At 40.4% G+C, this 20,856-nt stretch overlaps 1 protein-coding gene across 1 annotated transcript in view; it reads left to right on the forward strand.

Moving 5' to 3' along the window:
* Positions 1-18,987, forward strand: part of sned1 (sushi, nidogen and EGF-like domains 1) — a 33,361-nt gene extending 14,374 nt beyond the window's left edge. The window contains exons 9-31 of the mRNA XM_063466379.1: positions 1,293-1,340; positions 1,431-1,538; positions 2,855-2,947; positions 3,707-3,838; positions 4,135-4,254; positions 4,586-4,702; positions 5,345-5,488; positions 8,069-8,182; positions 8,282-8,395; positions 8,761-8,874; positions 9,549-9,665; positions 9,756-10,043; positions 10,643-10,826; positions 11,042-11,154; positions 12,029-12,307; positions 12,404-12,524; positions 12,627-12,709; positions 14,027-14,125; positions 14,316-14,432; positions 17,830-17,917; positions 18,018-18,097; positions 18,186-18,213; positions 18,325-18,987. Of these exons, the coding sequence (XP_063322449.1) occupies positions 1,293-1,340; positions 1,431-1,538; positions 2,855-2,947; positions 3,707-3,838; positions 4,135-4,254; positions 4,586-4,702; positions 5,345-5,488; positions 8,069-8,182; positions 8,282-8,395; positions 8,761-8,874; positions 9,549-9,665; positions 9,756-10,043; positions 10,643-10,826; positions 11,042-11,154; positions 12,029-12,307; positions 12,404-12,524; positions 12,627-12,709; positions 14,027-14,125; positions 14,316-14,432; positions 17,830-17,917; positions 18,018-18,097; positions 18,186-18,211 (2,699 nt within the window). The 3' untranslated portion in view covers positions 18,212-18,213; positions 18,325-18,987. The remainder of the gene's footprint in view (positions 1-1,292; positions 1,341-1,430; positions 1,539-2,854; positions 2,948-3,706; positions 3,839-4,134; positions 4,255-4,585; positions 4,703-5,344; positions 5,489-8,068; positions 8,183-8,281; positions 8,396-8,760; positions 8,875-9,548; positions 9,666-9,755; positions 10,044-10,642; positions 10,827-11,041; positions 11,155-12,028; positions 12,308-12,403; positions 12,525-12,626; positions 12,710-14,026; positions 14,126-14,315; positions 14,433-17,829; positions 17,918-18,017; positions 18,098-18,185; positions 18,214-18,324) is intronic.
* The last annotated feature ends 1,869 nt before the right edge of the window (positions 18,988-20,856 follow it).

Below are 20,856 nucleotides of genomic sequence, written 5' to 3' on the forward strand. Positions count from 1 at the left end.
CATGTTATAGACCCACCAGTCCACTGTGCAGAAGTTGCATTACTGCATGAGGACATAATATATTTAAAGCCAAGAAGTCAGTGGTGAGCAAAAATGTTCCTTGGTCTTTAATCGCCAGAAACGATAAAGCTAGGTGGCTAATAAGTATTTTCATGTAAATATTTTAGTAATGTCTGTTTAAACACTTTACCACTAGAAGAAGCTTCTCGGACGACAGGTGCAACGTCTTCAAGAAACTTAGACAAGTCCAATTGCTTTTGTTTCCAACATCCTTGGATTACTGTGATCTGGATGACTGAGAGCCTACACAGACATATTTTACCGTGATTATTTTTATGTTGGCTTGAAATAAAATATCTCCCTCTGCTGGTACTGCAGCTTTCTGCAACTTCCTGAAACTTCTGCATGTGTGTCCTTTTCACACTTTGGAGAGGCAAAGTGTGAAATTAGACACAGTGGACCGGCGTGTCCATTACATGTTTTGCCGTGACACTGCGTTGCGCAGACATCTGATCAGCATCTGTTTATCTCAAATTTTAAGATGTTTTCCACTTGAATATGGTGGTGTTGAATCTGTGATCCCTTTATGAAATTTTCTTAACAACAATTCTAAAATGCAGGAAAAATCAGCATTATTTTTTCATGTTTTATCCAAGGGTGTAAAGGGTAACGGCGAATAAACTACAGTTAAACTAAACATGACATTATTGTGTGCTTAAAAAACTCACTAAAGTAAAATCAGGTACCTGCATGTGTGTGAATCTTCATAAAGATTTTAAAATTTCTTAAATATTGAAATAGGGTGCAGAACGAAATCACTAAGCAGTAGTTCAGAGTCGCTCCTCCACATTGAAAGGAACCACTAGTTCAGCATCTGACAAAGATGCTTCCAATGGGAAAGACCCATGACACTCTAGCGAGATGATGGCAATGGCCTGACTTTTGAATAACACCCTTCTAGTCTTATTGTCCCCTCAAAGCCCCCAGAAGAACTGAAGGAGGCGGTGTGGGAGGTCTGGGCATCTCTGCTTAAACTGTTGCCCCTGCATCCAGAACCCTGAAAAGTGCCAGAAAATTAAAAATAATAAATATAAATAAATAAAATCTGGTGAAAGATATAGTTCTAATGTATAATATAGCTATAATGCTGGCTGTTATGACATTTCATTCATGCCAAACGTACTGGAGTTGTCCTATACGTTCATTTCAGAGTGAGGTAGGCGGTAGATGAGGAATTATATCTGCTTGAATGAACCACCTTTTAAAGGGCATTCCTATCTCCCCCCTCTCAGAGCTGCTACCACTTCAGATCAACCCCACCGAGGCAGAAAACCAGACAGGTAAAAGCAAGTGCAGCTCCAGCTAAAGCTTTGGCAAAACGTTTTCTCATATTATTCACATCACAGCGTGTCACGTTTTTTCATCTCCAGCCTCGTGTGAAGAGCTGGACTGCAAGAAGAACCAGATCTGTGAATACACCAGCTCGGGAATCTACAACTGCACGTGTGCTCCAGGCTTCTACGGTGACAAGTGTGAAGGTATTGTGCAGCTGGCCCGGCTGACGCTCACTGCAGGCAGCTGGGCAGGTAGAGAGGCAGACTGGGGTATTTGAAGAGGAGCTGTGCTATCCCACAGGAATTTGGATCCCTGCCCTGGAAGAGGCTGCTGTGATGATGGATTATTGTAATTATCAAAACTGACACGGCCTCGCCCAGTTTATTACAGGAACCAGTCGCTTGATGTTGTGAATAATTGTTTTATAGCACATTTTATTAGTTTACCAACAAGAGGAAGTGCTTTGTCTAGACTTAAAACGGCCTCTTTATGAGTCAAAGCTGCTCTATGGTATTCAGGCCATTTCTGCACACAGAGCTGCTGAAATATCCTTCCGCACTGCTACTTGCTTCCCTACAAGTTGCACCACTCCTGTTGCTTCAGGCACAGCTGCTGCTTGCATAACCAGCTTAATCACAAAATATGTAAAACCCCGCCTAATGCTTCCTTTATAAATGCATATTAAGTCATTTTGTTTTAGGGAAGAAGAACAGCAGCAAAGCTAATTCAAGCTCCCAGGAGAGGCTGCTGACACCGACTGATAGCAGTTGTTGCGAGGCTTTATTTCACCCACTGAAAGGCTCTTTAACAGCATTTGAGCCATTGCAAATGCATGCTACTTCTCACCCTTGAGCTGAAATAACTATCAGTGCTTATATAGGCTCTCTTAAATCTCCCAAATACTTTCCTGCCTGGCTCACTTGGAAGGCACAGCGGAAAAAGGAGCACGATCCTCCAAGGAAGAGAAAGTAGTGGGACGCAGAAGTGCCTAATCAGGCTCCCAGATCAAAGCGCCCGGGCCGCGCAGGTGGCCAATGAAAGTGGCTCTCGCAAAATTAACAATCCATTAATTGCCCTAGGGGCCATACATTTTGGTCACAAAATATGCTCCATATCATCAGAAAAATAATACCCTCCACCGAGCTCCCGGGACTTCAAAGTGGAGCCGTTTAGCCGCGATACGGCCGCGTGCTTTGATCCACTGCTGCAATTAGGAAGGAGAGGAAAACACAAACATTCTTACAATTTGTACAGAGCGGATGTGCAGCGCGCTGACTGCTAATCTTCTGCTCCTGTGAGCTTTTTTGGAAAAGATTAGGGAAAGAGAAATGACAGCGAATCAATACTTAGTTTACAGTATAGCAGATGAAAGACACTCGGCATATGGTGCACATGTTGACCATTTGTACCTTCTGTCTATGTTTACACTTGGGCCAACACTGAAAACTTCTTTTAAGTACATGCTTTTAAGCAGCTGGAGCAAACTTGACTCCCTCTCCTTCTCTCTGTGTGTTTGTAGACGAGTGTCTTTGCCAGAATGGTGGCGTCTGTGTGGACATCAATGGGACCTGTGAGTGCCCTTCGGGCTACACGGGACTCTACTGTCAGTTCGGTGGGTATGATATGTTTAATCCTATCAGGTGTCATAAAAGAGCTTCGATTACTTAAAGATCACAGAAGCAGGGTATATCCAGAAAGGACCCCCCGTGGTTTCCCCACACTAGTGCAGTTAATCGTAAAATGCCCTGTGGCAAAGGATGAGAGCATGTAAAGGATGAGTGGTGGAAACTGTAAACATTACTCAAGTACAGCTTTTTATTCTGCTTTCTTCTTCTACAGCAAATTTTGTATGCAAAATATTGCACATGCAGTTGGATCGAAATTTGGTTGTATTGTTTTTACCTGTATGGGAGATATATGTGTGAAATTTTATGGGCTGAAAAACACATTTAGTCTCTGCTATGTTTATGTGTTTTTACCCACAGCTAGTGAGTATCACAATCTGAAGACAAAATCTTGATTTTAGTTAGGAGAATAGTTTTTAAAAATGTCTTTGTCCACTGGCATTTAGCTGGCAGATTGTCTGTTCTAATTAATCTAATACATCCTTCAATTATGAAGTTTATTGTTCTTTAAGTCAGCACCATGTGTGACATGTTTTAATTCTGTTTTTTAATGTGCAGCCCTTCGCCCTAATCAGTATGTCTTTTTTATTCAAACATGCTGTTTTTGTGTTTCTTTTATGCATGATCAAATGTTCTGATTTTCTGGGGACTCCCTTGCCTTGTTCTTGGTTCTCTTGGTTCTCGGGTCTCATAGAAATGAAGCAGAAGTCATTTTTCAAACACTTTTTAACCCCTCTCTCCCTCAGAAGTGACCCAGATGCCGTGCAGTAACGGCAGATCGTGTCCTGATGGAAATCCGTGTTTGGAATACGGAGGAGCGTACCTGTGCACGTGTCAGACGAGAGTGGAGCTGGACCACAAAGACTTTTACCCCTATGGTAAGAGGCTCAGGCACCAACCCAACAGCAGTGTTAGTGCGCGAGCAGCTGGTTGCTATTGCAACAAAACACATTTTTTATTCACTTTAAAAGAAACGGTTGTATTTATGACGTGGGGAGAAATTTATAGATGATTGATGCTGTTATTGGAGGCGCTTATGAGATTTTATAATTGATCCAGCCATAAAATGACAAATAATCTGTGTTTCTTTTTAAATCTGGACCGAACCCATGTGCTTGAATAAAGTTTTCCCAGCGCAGTGGAACACAGTCAAGTCTCGGTGTGTGTTTTTCAGTACAGCCCGAATCGGTCTGCGACTCCTCTCCCTGTCTGAATGGCGGCTACTGCTACGAGCTTGACGGAGGCTACACCTGCGAGTGCAAGTACGGATACTGGGGGAAGAACTGTGAGAAAGGTAGTATCGTCTCTTTTTTTTAAAAAGGAATGCTTGTGTGTGAATTCATGAAGCACTGTGATGAAAACATCCTTTAGGTTTGTGCGTTATTACTGCGGGCTCAAACCCAAATGCAGCTTTAAAGCACCAGGAAACATGCCATTACTCGTAATACTGCTTGAAATATTGCAGCGCTGAAAGGCTTAAGATAATTTGTGCTTATGGCTGAGTTATGAGCTATTTTCCTGAATTATGATTTGAATTGCAATGTACTGGAACAGGTTTATTTTGTGTGATTAAAAGCTGGAGTGGCCTCTGCTTCAAGGATTCCCTTTTCCCTGTCTCCTTCCAGTTAGACTCAATACCTGTGCTTCTGGGCCCTGTCGCAACGGAGGCTCCTGTAAGGAAGAGGCTGACAGTTACCGATGTGTGTGTCCTTACAGGTTCACAGGAAAACACTGCGAAGTGGGTGAGTGCCAACCTTCCACTGTAATTTACAAACTTTAACTCTCAAATTTATGTGAAAGCAGGTGCAGAAATACACGGCAGGAAGTCCTTTAATCAGATAACCTTGTCATCTGTTTAAGTGTCTTTTAAACCAAGCAAGTCAATTTAAAGTCTCACCATCGTAATACTGCTTAAGGAAAAGTGCAGAAGTATCACCAGTAAGATATATTTGAAGTATGTTCAGTTCACGCATTTAACTGAAGTCCAGTCCTGGAGACATCTACATGCCAGTATCAGATCATCGAGTAGGAGCCGGAAATCCATCAAATCTTTAATAAGCTAAAGTTAAGGTAACTAAAAAAATTGCATTCTTTTAATGGTAGTGAGTGGTGGACTGTCCACTGAGGGTATGAGGGTATTTCCAGGTGGCTTTGGGGTCATTTTCCCCCTGGTGTAAACGTCAGGAGGAATAAGCTGACAAACCCTTCAAAATCCAAACCTCTGATTCGACTCTCAGTCTTGCTTATAGACTTATAAGCTGTCTGCTCTCACTACGACATCCTTAGAGTGTGGGTTCACACGTCAAAGGGATTAAATGGGATTAATTCATGTTACCATAAAAAAGCTTCAAGTCCTGTTTTATTATGTGGATGTTTTGTTCCAGGGAAGCCGGACCCCTGTGCCTCCAGCCCCTGTCTGAATGGTGGGACGTGTTTTCACTACATAGGAAAGTACAAGTGTGAATGCACCGATGCCTACAGCGGCAGGCACTGTGAAATAAACAGGAGCGCGGTGCATACCTCTGCAGGTAGGCAGACCGTATGTCACCACACAGCAATGCCAGTCTGATGCTGGTGTTTATACAATGTTGACCTTAGCTGATTGGAACATACAGGGGATATCCTGAGCGCTCAAGTGTACAGATACTGGCTTTCTGTCTGAAGATAATCTTAGCAGTGTTGCTGCTCTAGAGGCCCCACATTTACAGATATAGAACGGCTGCATAACCTATAAAAAGTGAGACCTGATTAGACCCGGTGATTCACGTCTACACACTCTAGCAGCATGCTGGAGGTAATTTTAGGCGCCTGAATGGAAAACACCTCTGTTGCTGTTAGTGTGTCGTGGAAGAGCTCGTTTAAGCCTCAGTTTGTGTTGCTATGCAGCCACACTGACATTATCGCCATGTTTGTATCAGTTTCAGAGCTGGGCTGTGGGTCACCTCCACAGGTCAAGCACACTGAGGTCCAGTTCTCCTCAACAACACCAGGCTCCATGCCAGAGTACATATGCCACTCGGGCTTTACGTCTGTTCCCAGAGCCACCCAGAGCATCAGTGGCATTCAGGCAGTGTTCATTATTGGACAGCAAATTTTGATTTTGATCATAAGATTATAGCAGACAAAATCCAAAGTAGACTCAGTTGACTAAAATATAAAGTTCAAAAGTTTGTTGTTTTTACTGGTGAGAGTTGCTCCACACGGTTTACAAAAAGTCAAATGCAAAATGTGTTCACATGTCTACTCTTCTCTTCCTCCCCAACATTGACATTTTGCCACGTTTTCATGAAAAACAGGGAGCATGGGAGCTCCTTGTACTGTTTCCCAGGGTCAGATCAAATGTGCATGTCTAACCTTATCACACCAGGAGATTACTTCTGGTTAGATCACTTCCAAACTACAAACTTAATTAGTTCTGACTGGATCTCATGTCTCCAGTTTACAAAAATGTCAATACATTTCATCATTGTATTTGTCCTCGTTCACTGGTTTTTATTTAGTTATCGTTTTGTTTTTGTTTAAAAAATAACAAGACAAAAGGTCATTAAAGAAAAGTACGAAATTACTGGGAGACTGCGTTAAGGGAGACTGGATCCAGCTGCCTGTTTTTAAGGTCTGTAACACATCTGGACACGTGGATGGCTGCTCAAAAAGATCCCAGGGTCATTCCACATGAAATCAATCAAATTTGGAAAACGTTTCAATCCAACTCCCCCAGAATCAGACATTTGTAATGTTTATATTTGTTATATTTGAGGAAGTTGTGCAAAATTTCACCTTCATACTCTTTTTTTCCAAGTTATAGACCTTTGAAAATGTGCAGGTGTGAGGATGGGGTTGACTTTTTCCCTATTAACTTTCAGGACTGCAAAATGCTTCCAAATCACTCCAAGTGTTTCAGTCTAAAGCCGCAATCTTGTCTTTGTTCTTTTTGTCTTCGAACATCAGGGTCATGGTGATCTAACGCTCCACCAAATGAATTACCTGTGACTCAGAGGAACAGAAATATGCACTTGTACCCTGGATGTTTGATCTATTTTCTGATAATTCACTGGAGAAAACTCCAAAAATGCTTTTTGGGTAAAACTCTCAAGGGTCATATCACCATGTGGGATGGGCGGCTGCTCAAAACAAGTTACAACATATGAAATGTCTCAGACTTACTGACGTTCTGATTCCAGGCTGATGTTCTAACCATGATTGCTTCTGTGTCAAATTAATTTTATGTTGCTGTCATATTTTAACATCTGTGAATGTAGTTAATGGCTGTGAAACAACAATGGTGTTCACATCTTCTCTATGATAGTTTGTGATAGACATCACAATGATCAAACATCTTGAGATCTTGAAGGTCTCAGAAGGGGTCATGTGAACTGTGAATGCTGTCTTTGCAGTTTTTGCTTCATTGCCTTCTTTGGTTGTGACAATTTTCTTTGTGCAGAAGATGGTATGTCCCTTTTTACTCAGAAAATAATGGAAATTAAAAAACATAAAATGTAATTTTTTTATGTTGTACATAAAAATGAGCAGAGGGAGTCAGGTGGGAGGTACTAATTGATTTTTCATGGAAACCCCAGTTACCACAACAGGTCTAGGAAATGAAAAATGTGCACATATTTAAGAAAGTGATTTTCTGAGTTCTAGAGTAACATCCAGAAACTCCAGGATTTTGTTCTATTTGGATTAGACTATCAACTGATATTTTTCTCTTTGTGGTGCAACTTGTCATATTTGCTCAATCCAGCCTGACAGCTGAATTAAAGTAGTATTTTCTTCATTTTTGTGATGAAGAATTTCATGTTTTTCATGTAGCTTTTTTTTTTTTTTTACATTATTGTGAAATTGGGCTAATTCAGGTTTTTTAGATATATATTATATAAAAGTACTGCGAGAAAAAGGCCTGAAATTGGGTCGATGGACTATTTTTCAAAAAAGTATATTTGAAATCTGAGGCTAAAATTTCACTCAGTCATCATATATGTGTGAACTAAATTTCCTGCAAATTGGAGATGATTGAGCAGAAAATGTTCTAAAGATCAGCTGATTTGAGATCGAATGACCTTGTTATCTTTATTCATACTAATTTGTTAATTTCTACATTGTCACAGAGATCAATGAGTGTTTATCCCAGCCTTGTCTTAATGGAGGCACGTGTCGAAATAAGATCGGATCCTACCAGTGTGTGTGCGCCAGTGGCTTCAGCGGAAACCGCTGCCAGATAGGTAAGGATCAATTGAACGCTTACACTTACAAATACATTCACTTGGACCACCTATACACATGCACATGTTTACTTGTGTGTGCATCTTTATCGCCTTAAGACATAAACGAGTGCCTGTCGGAGCCGTGCATGAACAGAGGAACGTGTGAGGATCGGCCGGGCTCCTACCTGTGTCACTGTCCACAAGGCTTCAGAGGACATAACTGTGAAACAGGTGCAGTGTTTCCATTCCACATACAGATGAATATTTTTGCTAAAGTCAATGTTAATACAATTAAACAAAAAAGGAATAAAAACAGCCATGCTTTACATGATTAAAGGCAAGATGATTTACAACATTTATTTTGCAGAAACTGGTTTATCGTTAACTAATACATTTTTATTTTCATAAGTGACTTCTGGTTGATGTTGTTGAAACCAGCTGATTATAACATCATCCAAAAAGCCTCTTTGCCATATAAAAGGCTTTCTCTCTCCAATGGTAAATTGATGTGAAGATAGCTGAATGTATGGAGTGTTTTCTTTGAATCATAAGGATTGTTAATAAATTCTGCCACACTGTAAAATGTCTGTGTGCAGAGCAGGACATGTGCGAGTCCAACCCCTGTCTGAATGGAGGCGTGTGTCGGGGTTACAGAAGAAACTATCTTTGCATGTGTAAAGACGGCTTCTTTGGGGATCAGTGCCAGATGTGTAAGTATGTTGTGCTGGTGTTATGTGATGTTATATATGGTATCCAGTTTTTAATAACCCTGAGTTTACTGAGTTTAGCTAAAGTTAAGTATAGAAGAAGTTTATTGTACATATAAAAAGGGTGTGAGGTTGCTTCCTCGCACCTTATTCAATATGCCTTGAAACTATTATCTAAGCCTTTAAGGTGTTCGGTACAGTGTTTTCTGAAGTCACGGATAAATTCTCATTGACTTCTATACAACTAGAAGTCTTTTTGCTGCCCTCTGCTGGACTTGGAAAAGAAAGCAGGTTTAAGGCCCCTCTGTTGGCTTCACTTTGCAGATCGGGACACTACATCCATCTCCTGCATACTTATAATGCTTCATTTGTCTCACACACACTGTCATGCATTTTTGGGATCTATTATATGCAAACTGGAGCACATAAAAATCTGTCATAGATAACCAAAACAGTGTAAATACACTAAAAACAAGTAGAGCCATTAGAAAAATATTTATGAATAAGATATAATGGGTAAATGGATAACTGCACTCAGTTATTTTAGTTGCTAAATAGCTTGGTTGATTGATGGTTATTGATAAACAAGACTGAGAGGGGCTTGCACACTGCAAAGGTTGCTCACTGTTCCCGGATGAATCCTGTTGCTGCATTAGTTTGTCTTTGTCGCCCACCAGTGGAGGACCCGTGTGTGTTGAAACCTTGTGGGAACCGTGGCCGCTGCTGGAGCGACAGGAGAGGAAACTACAACTGCATGTGTAAAGTGGGACTCACGGGCAAAGACTGCGAGAAAGGTCAGTCGACAGTCTCACCACTCTGCACGCTCAACACTCAGAGCACACTTAACATCCGGATTAGATATGTAAAGTTGCCACTGTCCCCAGACCTGCTGCCCCCGCCCGGCCTTCACGTGCTGCGTGTGGAGGAAAGCGAGGTGGAGCTGCGCTGGGATGAGCCGGAGCCCTCAAACAACCTGATCAGCATGTTTGCCGTCACCTATGCTCCCCTGGGTCAGAGCAACTCCAAAACAGACTACCTAGACAGGCAGAAGTCCACCCACGTGATGCGAGGCCTGGTGCCCGGCCTGCTGTACAACATCTCCACCTTCTCCATCAAGCTGAAAACCAACAGCAGTGACACAAGCCAACCTGCCACGGCACTAATACGCACCAGTGAGCATGCTCTTTAATGCTCTGTAGTCTTAGTATAATCTCAGAAGCTGAGCAACCAACTAAGGCACACAGATAGATTATAGACCTTTGATGAATCAGAATACTTTATTAATCCCTTAGGAAATTATGTATGTTACAGTTGCTCCAAGACAGTAACAGTAACAGACTAAACTATTTAAATAATAAAATATGATGTCTCTCATCTACATCAGATATGATGACATTATAATGTTGCCTAGCAACCACCTACAGGGGGATAAAAATCACAGACCAGAATAATACTGTACCATGAACATGTATTAGATGGTCAAAGATGTCATTTTGACACATTAAAAATGGATTGATCTGCTTTTAAACCTTTTTATAAAAATCCGAATTGGTCATAGAAATGTTCAGAATGTCAATGAGCTTTCTTTAAAAGAGGTGGGAACACAGTGAGTTCAAAAGCAGGTGAAGAAAACCATTGAATAAGGAGCTGTTAATCATTATGAAATGTTGGGCCCAGCAATTTTTATGACTTTTTTGTGGGTAATAAAGTAGTAAAAGTAATTCACCTGGAACCGGAAAGCATTTCTTTGTCTTTGAATGTTTCCCTGCAGGGCCCCAACCGGCGGAGCAGTTGCAGGTGGTCAACGTGTCCTCCTCTCAGGTGTGGCTGCAGTGGCTGGTTCAGGCTGCCCGCCATGCAGCTGTCAGCAGGGTGCACGTGTCCTTGTTGCCTTCAGATGGGAGGGAGGGTCGCACTGCTGTGCTCAACACGAGCACTACTGAGTACACCTTCAGGTCAGGTGCAGCACTTTAAACCAAGCTTTTATTTTTACATGCTGCCAGGTCATTTGTGTCCACCAAATGTCCCTGCCGAGGTCCGCTTTAAATGTTTTGGTGTAATATCCCTTTCAGCCACTAGAGGGAGCCATTTCATCAAATTTACTAAGCTTTTAACAGTACCATATAAGTTGAGGTATGACTGATGCGGACTCTTTGTGAATCTTTCACAGCTCATTACAGCCGGGTCAGATGTACACTGTGGATGTGTTGACTCAGAGTGGAATCAGACCAGATGAGTTTCCCTCCATGAGCCACTCAGCAGGACCTCTGTCATTCTGGACAAGTAGGTTACATCACTCAGCAGCGAATACAAGAGCATATACAACAACTTTATGTTGTTGTATATGCTCTTTTTGTTTATTTGTATTTATTTCCACAATTATGAGAAAACAGAAAAAGAAACCCAAAACGATGTTCCACCATTCTTACCCCTCAGCCGTAAAAGGCTAATGGGTTGTTGTTGTCACCCCACCTGGTGGACACTAAAGTAGGTGAATGTTCAGGTAACATAGACTCACTGATGGGCAGACCCATCATCAACAGTCACACACACACACACACACACATACACCCCTTAAATTACTATTTTGAGCCAGGAAAAGCCTGGAAGTACTGAAGATGACGCTACATTATCTGATGGTCCCCTGTGAGCCATATTTAGACAGGAAGGAAGAGCTGCCCTGTAAAAGGAAGAGACCTTCAAAAACACACTGGCTCCAGGAGGAATAGACAACTACTATTGGGGTGAGGGGAAAGGGAAAAAAGGAGGTGCGTGCAGCGAAAAAGGTCAAAAAACAGGAAGAAAAAGGAAAAAATTAAGGAAATGCATATTAAAATGGAAACTGAAAAAAGGAGAGTGGATAAGTGCCCAGTGCATCACGAGAAGTCTATAGTCGAATAACTGATCCTGCTCTAGCTCTAAGTTTTATCAAAAAGGTTTGAAGCCTAACCACAAGTATAATGTCATTTATCATATTTTATATACATTTTATGATATTTGAGACATTTCTATAGTCTCCAAAACTTTCTCCAGACAAGGCCTTGTACAGGCCAGAGGGAAAAAGCTACCTAATCATTTGAGGAAACTTAGCCAAGGAAAGAGATTATTTTAATCCATTTCATACAATCATTTGACCCTCTGGATGTGTTACCCTTAGGGCCTCTTCCCCCACAGAACCTCTCCCTCTCACACGTGACCCCAAACTCAGCCCTGATCACCTGGAGCCGCCACCCGAGACACATCTCAGACGGCTTTGTGGTCAACGTGACCCGAGGGTTGAATACCAGGAGTCGCTTCCTGCCCAACGGAAGAGTGGGATCGTACACCCTCCGTGAGCTGACGCCAGGGCAGCACTACTACGTTGCCCTCACATCGGTCAAAAACACGGGGCCGGAGCAGATCCACAGCGTGCCTCAGCACCTTGCCTTCACTACCTGTGAGCTGTGTGCAGTCACCTCAATTTTTTATTTTTTATTTTTTTCAAATTTGAAATCTGACTTTCCCGAATCCTGAAATGTTTTTTTCCATGTAGTGCCAATGCCGGTCAGACCGGGAAGGAGAGAAAGACCAGCAGGGACAAGACAAGATACCCCATCTCAGCCTCAGGATGTGGCAGGCACAGCAGAAGAAGAAAACTCAGAGGAACTACCCAGGTACATGTAGCATGTCAATTACTATTATAACTGCTTTAGATATATAACAGTAAATCAACAGTTAATGCTAACCAGATAGCATTATTTTAATCTGTGCTACAGATACACAGAACTCATTGACAGGAGGGGAAAGATAACAGCAAAGTTCACTCACCTGCCTCGAAAACCCATCCGGCATCGAACTAGTAAGTATAAGCAACTATGTGAGTGTCGCCCTATATTTTAAAATATTTGGATAATATAAACACTTAGCCATAAACCAGGAACAAAAATCAATGAAATATTTTGGAGTATTTTAAATTTTTACTCCTGAGTCACCTGAAAAACTCCCCCGCTGCTCTGTGCGAGTTTATCCTGTCAGCTCGCTGTTTACCTCAGCTGTCAATGTGTCCACAACTATTTACTCAGGAAGAAGCTATTAAACTTTGTGAAAGGAGTATGGTATAGGCTGATGAGTCAGTGAAGCTCACTTCTAACCAATGATAGCGATAGCTAGGGGAGTTGTCCAGGATATTCAGATTTTTTTCTCAGTAAGTGCTGCTGTGTATTTTAATGGATTCATTCTACATTAATAAGAACGCAGTTCTTTCTGTCATTTTTTTAGTTTTATGGGCATTTTAGTCGTTGAAAAAACCCCCAACCAAAATGAAAAAATTGAAAATCAGTACCTAAATCAATAGACAGATGTCAGCAAATGAATTATTATGATAATTAAGACACAGTAATAACAGATTTAAAAAAAAAGAAGAGGAAAACAATAGGATTGCGAAAGTGATTTATTAATTAATTTATTAATTAATGTATTATTTATTTATTAATTTGACACAAGTCAAATTAATTTAAAAAAAGGAATAAATACATATAACTTAAAAAAAACAATGAGATGCCATAAACCGTAAGAAAAGAGTGGAAATAATTTTTTAACAATAGACAATCAACTCGAAAAACTGATAAAAACTGGTAAAACAAAAACTCCAAATTATAATATAGTTAATAATATATATAATAATAATATAATAAAATATAATTATAATTACGATAATTAAGACCAGGGACACTGAAAGATATTAAGGTGTGGTGAAGGAAGAATAAATACAATAACAAAGATTAATAAATACATAAGATTAAAAAATTACATATAAATAAAAAGAAAAACAAATGAAAAATAAAACAAATACAGTAATTCATACAAATGCAAACAGATTCAGAAGGCAAAGGCAAATGAAACAAGTATCAATTAAATTGTGTAAGCTTTATAATGTAATAAATGGCAGCAATTATTATTAATATTATTATTTTAGTCTTTTTTATTTACAAGTTTAGCAGTTTTAATCTGCACATGCACCCATGATGCTGTAATACGTTTTAACCATTCTGTTAAATCAGTGGTTGTTTCCATTTAAGGGACTGGTACGTAGAAACCTCCTCAAAATCTCAGTTACTGCAACACTTAAATTTTTCATTTTCGTGATGATTCTAACAGGAAATGCTTTACCTTACAGAACCTGAGCCACCAGTTAGGTTAGAGAAGATGGAAGAAACAACAAACAAAATCAGCCTCGCGCTGGAGATCCGAGAAGAAGCTTTAAGAACAAAGCTTGGTAGGTGTTTTTGCACATCCTCTCATGTAAGCTGATCCCAGCGATGAGCCTCTTCTACACATGACACTCATGTTGTGTTGTGTGGGGGTAGAACTGGAGGCTATCAACACATGCTATCAGCTGTGGATAATGTGGAAGAGTGAGCCTGAAACCTGAGCTGAGGATGTTAATGGCAGCTGTTGTCTCATAGAGTCGCCCCAGGACTGCCGCAGTCTGCCCTGCCAGAACGGAGGTACGTGTGTGAACGGAGGCGACACCTTCATCTGCGACTGCGCAGCCGGGTTCAAGGGCAGGCAGTGTGAACTGTGTAAGTTTATGTTCAACTTCTCTACAGGTTCAGGGTGGGATGAGTCAAAGTCAGCTGCTTTTTGGCAAATGTAGTGAATAACTATCCTGTAAAAGAACCAAAGCTTGTATATAAAAGATGAATGTAGCCACCCTGACATCACAGCTGGTTTTGGAAGCCTCAGTGTTAATAGTTACTGCTGCCTTGTTAGTTTTTTGGAGTCAGAAGTGGCCATATTTGAATGAGAGGGTGCAAAGTTATCTTCAATGAATGTATGAAGATACATTCATAAGTGGAGGTGCATCACACCAACTTCTACTACTAACAAATTCCTAGAATTTCACTCAGCAAGCATTTTCTCAGATTATACCATTAAACTATAAACCTAACTGTAGAAAGAGTCAAACTAAAAAAGATGATGATGCAAAAATTAAATCTTAACAACCAAAGAGTCAAATCTGCACTGGACTATACCCCATTTCAGTAGAGACCTGACATACAATATATACCCAGTAGCGCCTCCCACTCTGAGAATAATTAATAATTAAGTAAAAAAACAACTTATAGTTAGTAGTCCACCCTCTCCGCCAAATAATAACGTGACTTCAGTCTTCCAAAAAACAACACGGTAGTAGTTGAATAGCTAACAATAAAGTTTCAAAATGCAGGGTGCAAAAACCAGGTGATGTCACGCTGGCAGAATCTTTTCAATACAGTCTATTTGTGGTGCTAGAGATGATGTTTAGGGATCAGTGGAATACATGCTCGGGCAACCATGAATATCATTGATGGAGAGGTAGGCGACAGTTCAGTGAAGGGTTGTTAGGTTCATCCTCTGGGGACCATGAGCATGTGCGAATGCTTATCCTACCGTGTCTTCCAGCAACGCATGCTTGGACCGATACAAACCCTCCTCTACCTCACAGTATAAATAATGCCGCTCTATCAGTGCAGCCTCTCAGGTTGTGAACATCGACTCATTTATGTTAGATTTGCATGCCGTCATGAAATGTCAACGTGAGAGCAGTGAGCTATGTATAGACCTTCACTATCTTAAAAGCAGGAGCCACAATCCACTGGGAATTGACCCCTCTGACATTTATGAATGGCTCTTACAGGTCAGAGGTACGATAAACAACACAAATACACCATCACTCGATTCGCACAGCACTGGCCTGTGTGCACTGAGCCACCTTCCTCACATTCTTTTGGGAGCTACTGTCAAATTTATAACTCAGTGTTTCTTATGGGTGTTCAGGAGAGACGACTGGACCTCTGTATGGGACAGTAGTTCATTATTTGCTTTTCTACACAAGAAAAGCAAATAATGAACTACGTGAAGATGCCTACACCCTCAGCTCACGGAGGGTGTAGGCATCTTTGTTTTAGTTCTAATCTTTCCTGTGACAGAAAAATCTTACTCGTTTAGAGTTTCATTTCAATGTTTACATTTAGAAACAAACTTTCAAATTCAAAGTAGTTCACAAGAGTCAGAAGCTAATTTTAAATGGATTTAATACACGATGGCTGACAAATTAAAGGACAAGGCAACTTTAAGCGTTTTAGTACCACTAAGACTCAGGCTACTGAGTACAACTAACTTCATGAAGCAAGTTCAATATCCTTCTGTCTGGATTCACTTACCCTAACAGTCAGGATAAGTGGTCAGCAGGTTATCACCTCGATACTGATTTGTCTGCTTGATACTGATAAGTCTGTTAACTTACACATGTATATAGTGCTGTTTAAACTTTTCCTCTGACACAAACTCACACTCTGCTTTTAAAATGAGTTACTCTGCCATCAGTCGACCTGTCCATGTGTTTGAGTGATTTGATGCTGTCAACCCTGCCTCTTTCTTTGTGTATGCATTCACTGGTAGATTGGGAAAGTCTTGATTAATTTATTGAGTTGATAACCACCCTCACTCACCCTTAACCTGATTGTTGCTGTTAGATTTGTGGAGACACATAAGGAGGGGATATCCTGTGCGTGCTGACCTGGTTCGCAGTTCATCACAGGGACAACACAGAGATAGATAACCACGGACAGTGTCAGAGCATATGAACTGGACAGGCAACCAACTTTAACAGCATTTGGCTCAAGTCACTTCAAGAGTCAGTCTTATGTGATTGATGAACCTATTTGCTGGGCCACTTTTACAGGCTACACAATAAATTTAAGGATAACTAAGCTACTTTAAATCACATCATGAATCATGCATGGATGATATGCTCACAGAGAAATGTAGCCACGTTTAGAGAAGTGTAGAAATATCTGTCTTAGATTAGATAGAGGCAAAGCAGGAGATAATCAGGAGAGACATTATCTCTAGTTGTAGAAATGAATCAGTGAACCCAACACAGAATATCTTGAACACATTTCCATTCGTTTTGCAGTTTTCAAGTGAAGGCATGCTTTAAAACTACCCTATATGAACAAAAATACTGAGTCAACAGCACGTTACAGCTACAGGAGCCGCTCTTCCGTGAAACCCCATACCATGAAGCTCCCAGCATACAGTTTTTGTGCTGATGTTCATGCCAGAGGTTGTAGCGCAGTAGTTTTTGAGTTAGCAGAGAGTTGGCGACTTTTACACACTATGCATCTCAGCATAGTGTGTAAGGTCTCAGATGCTGCTCTTTAGGTGGTCTGATAATGTGCTGCAATGAAATTTCAGCAAAAATGGACTAGCCCATCATTTTTTTTTCACTTTGATTCTTGGTTTAAACAAGTAGTTTAATTAGATTCTATCTTAATTCAAGGTTATTCATTACAATTTGGAATCACGTTGTATCTTATTCTAATTTTGACAGTCCACTTGAAACTTGAATGACTTATTTTAAATTATTTGTAATTTTTTAATGATAATTTCCTCCTACTTTGTTCTTCAGTTCTGTGTTTCTTTTTTAGCACTGGTTTTAAAAATGTGCTATACAAGTCAACTGTAATAATATTATTTATTATTATATATTAATGATTGTTGGTTGTAAAAGGTATGACTGTTGTGGTTATTTTACAGTATAACTGTTTGTAGTAGGTTATAAAATATCCACATGCCTTTATTCGAAGCATTTGGAAATGACTAACGCTGACTGAACAGTATGTCTCAAAAAGGGAATAAACCTTATTACAATCAAGTCATGCGCCTCCTCCTCCAAAGACAGAGTAGAAGAATATTTTATTTCACTTATATGTACATGCTGATGAATGTGTGTGTGAGGACACAGTCCACATACCCCACCTCCCCACTGACTCTGCACCCAAACATCCAGCGTCAGATTGTTTAAACATTCCTTTCCTAAAGCCATCCATCAGCCGCAGAGAAGCTCTGCTCCTAAACCATCCCGCAGACTTTTCCTTTGCTGATAAAGCACTCAGACCTCATGTTGTTTAACTTTAACCTCTGTTTTTGCAGCGTGCCAGCGAGTGCCGCACCCGTGTACCCGCCTGTATTCTGAAACCAAGAGCGTGCCCGTCTGGGAGGGTGGTGTGTGCCATTACCTGTAAGTCACGTCAAACATACGTCTGCCAATCTGGGCTTGAATTAAAAGTTTAAGTGTGGCCTAATGGATCCAATAAAAGTGCCTGCATTCTCTTTCGTAGGTATAAAAGGACATATAAAGTACAGCAGGATGTGTGTTATCGAGAGATTTGTGAACCGACGCCTTCCAAGAAGAGTCAGAGTGAGTTAAACAATCTGTCTGCTCAATATTTTTAAGACAATAAACAAATACAATGCTGTTCACATACCAACTTTAACTGTCTTAACAGCCAGAAGAATAAACACACAACAATAAAGGTTTGTGATTTTTTTTCAGCCCTTTTTATGACCTGCTATTGTAGAGGATCACAAAATTTTCAGCACTTACCCTCAAAATGAGACTTTTCTTTTCTCTCTCTCTCTCTCTAGAGCACTTGGAGCCTGATGAAAGGACTGTCATCACTGTCATGTGAAAAACCTCCTTACTTCAATTTTGGTGTTTATAATCTACTTGAAGTAACTGATTATGGTCATTTTTTGTGCTGAAAAACCCTGTCAGAGCCCACTGTAACATTTCACAAACAAACCATCAACCATCTGAATATGAGGCTGCATCCCGAGAGTTGCCTTTGTAGCTCGCGGAAGCACAATCAGTCAGATGAAAAACGTCCCGCATCATGTATCATTTGCAGTGTTTGCTGACTGAGTTTCATACAACCACATATGGTATGCAAATATGAATCCTAAGCAGTCAACTGCACTGCATCAGAGACCTTATATACCTCATTTCAACGTCCAGTGCTGACACATTCGGAGAGGTTTACGTTTGTGATTCAGCTGCAGGTTTGTCCCTCAGGGAAGTAAAAGCAGAGTCTTTTCCTTACATCAGTCCCATCATCTCCTTATGAAGACAGCAGGAAATGTGTACTTTCACCCTTAAACTGATCTTGTCCTCTGACAATGATGCACAGCGTTTTCTGTGTAGAATATGTTCCTCTGTGTCTCAGCAGGCGTCGCTGCTCGCTAATCTGTAAATAGTGTTTATAGGCCATTTTGTAGGTGAATATTTTAATAATAAAAATGTTAAAATGATTCCTGGTGTGTGTGTGTATGTTGCAGTTCTTGCCATCATTTGTCACACTGTGTTGAATCTATCGTGTCTTGACAGCATCAAAAACTGTACTAAAAGTATTTTATTAACAGATTAAAGGAGAGCGGTTGTACTCATTTTTAGCTCCATTATACTGTTTTTGGAATCTATTACAGTAGCTTAGCACAATTTAGCATTAGTTCATGGCTCACAATAATCCTTATCTTAAACTGGGTCTTGGTGCAGTGCCTCAGTTCGCCCTCTGTCTGAAACAAGCTGGTTTGGCTCATGTCTTTGAATGTGTTGCCCCTCATAAATGGTTTGAATAGCAGGTAGGTGGAGTTGTGTGCCACAGATGACCATATTAGGGACATCCTGTTTCACTGATAGGCATCATGCAAAGCCAGAGTAGGAAAAAAATGTCCATAGGCTATGTGCAAAAGAGAGATGTGACCACCTTGGCATCTATATATTGAAGACTCAGATTTTTAGGCATGACTATATTTGTGTTTGTCTGTTTGTTTTGTGCTTTTTTAGAGCTATAATTTACCATATTTGGAGATTGCTAAGCTATCAGCTAACACTGACAACTTAGTTTATTAGTACTTTTGTGTGGTGCTAATAAAGTGGCATTTATAAATTGTACAGCGGCTCACAGAAATGGAGATATTTTCTGATTAATGCCAAACCAACATCCAAATAAACATCGTGGAATTTCACTCTTTAAACACAGACCGCTTGAATGGTGTGCACTTTACAGCAAGCCAGATGAATGCATTAAAACTGCTACAAAATACACCAACAGCTCAAACACGGTTAAGTGCTACAGTTTAATGATACTGCTTGGTAAAGGTGAAGCCTAAGAGACAGACCAGTAATTATCCGCTTGTTATAAAGGAGGAAATTAACTACAGAGCTCAAAATCTTTACCAGGCTGTAAAAGTATTGTTTATATAGCTGAAATTGGCTATTTTAACATGAGAATCTGTGGAAACTGACTCACTTTTGGAGCCAGCCTTTAAGAATCTGAGCAACTGCAGTTTTTGGTTCACTGAGACTAACTCTGCAATCTGAAGCTTGAGTTTTGGGCTCCCAACCTCACTCCCTGGCTACTTTTAATATGAGCATCCACCTGTGTTACAGTATAAGTTTGACAGAAAATAAGGAAAAGCAGAATAGGTTCATTTTAAGAAGAGAAAACACCCATAACTTTGTTTACTCTGTTAATGGAGACATTTTTTTAAAAGTTTACTACTGAACGTCACTACTCTTCTCTTTGTTCCTGTGTGTGTCTTGTTTATTGAGTTACTGAAGCATGCAAAAGTGGGCGGAGATGCAAAATTAAAGACTCCAAATCCAAACTTTAGCTTTAATCATTAAATTAGGCCAATTTGGGACATACTTCATGAAAGAAAACAGAGCATGGGCATGCCTTGGGTTTTGTTAATCAGTCACCCTAGTCAGAAAGGAGACTGCTCTATCAGAACCATCACCACATAACAAAAGCTTCCTCGCTGCTGTAATTTGTCTGCCTAACGCCCTGTAGTCATGAGTCTCTAGCTCTGCCAAAGTGACTCTTCTAAGCCTCAGGCTATATACAGACAGGGGTCAAATTAAAGGCAAATGTAAACTAAATAAAGAAGAAAATAAGAAAGATGATGAAGGGCCACTGATCGATGAGAAAATAATATGAATCATATTTACCAGAATTCAAACCAGCTGGAGGCAGATGAAATATTAATTTGCCATATTAGACCCACTTGTTTACTGCCTTAAAGAAAAGCCTCACACCAGAGCCACTAGGGTATTGTTTATATTACAGTGGAACAGCAGATAAGGACACTGCAGTGAGTGTCACAACAACTGGATGT

Source organism: Pelmatolapia mariae, linkage group LG23, assembly GCF_036321145.2.
Source record: "Pelmatolapia mariae isolate MD_Pm_ZW linkage group LG23, Pm_UMD_F_2, whole genome shotgun sequence".
Lineage (NCBI taxonomy): Eukaryota > Metazoa > Chordata > Actinopteri > Cichliformes > Cichlidae > Pelmatolapia > Pelmatolapia mariae.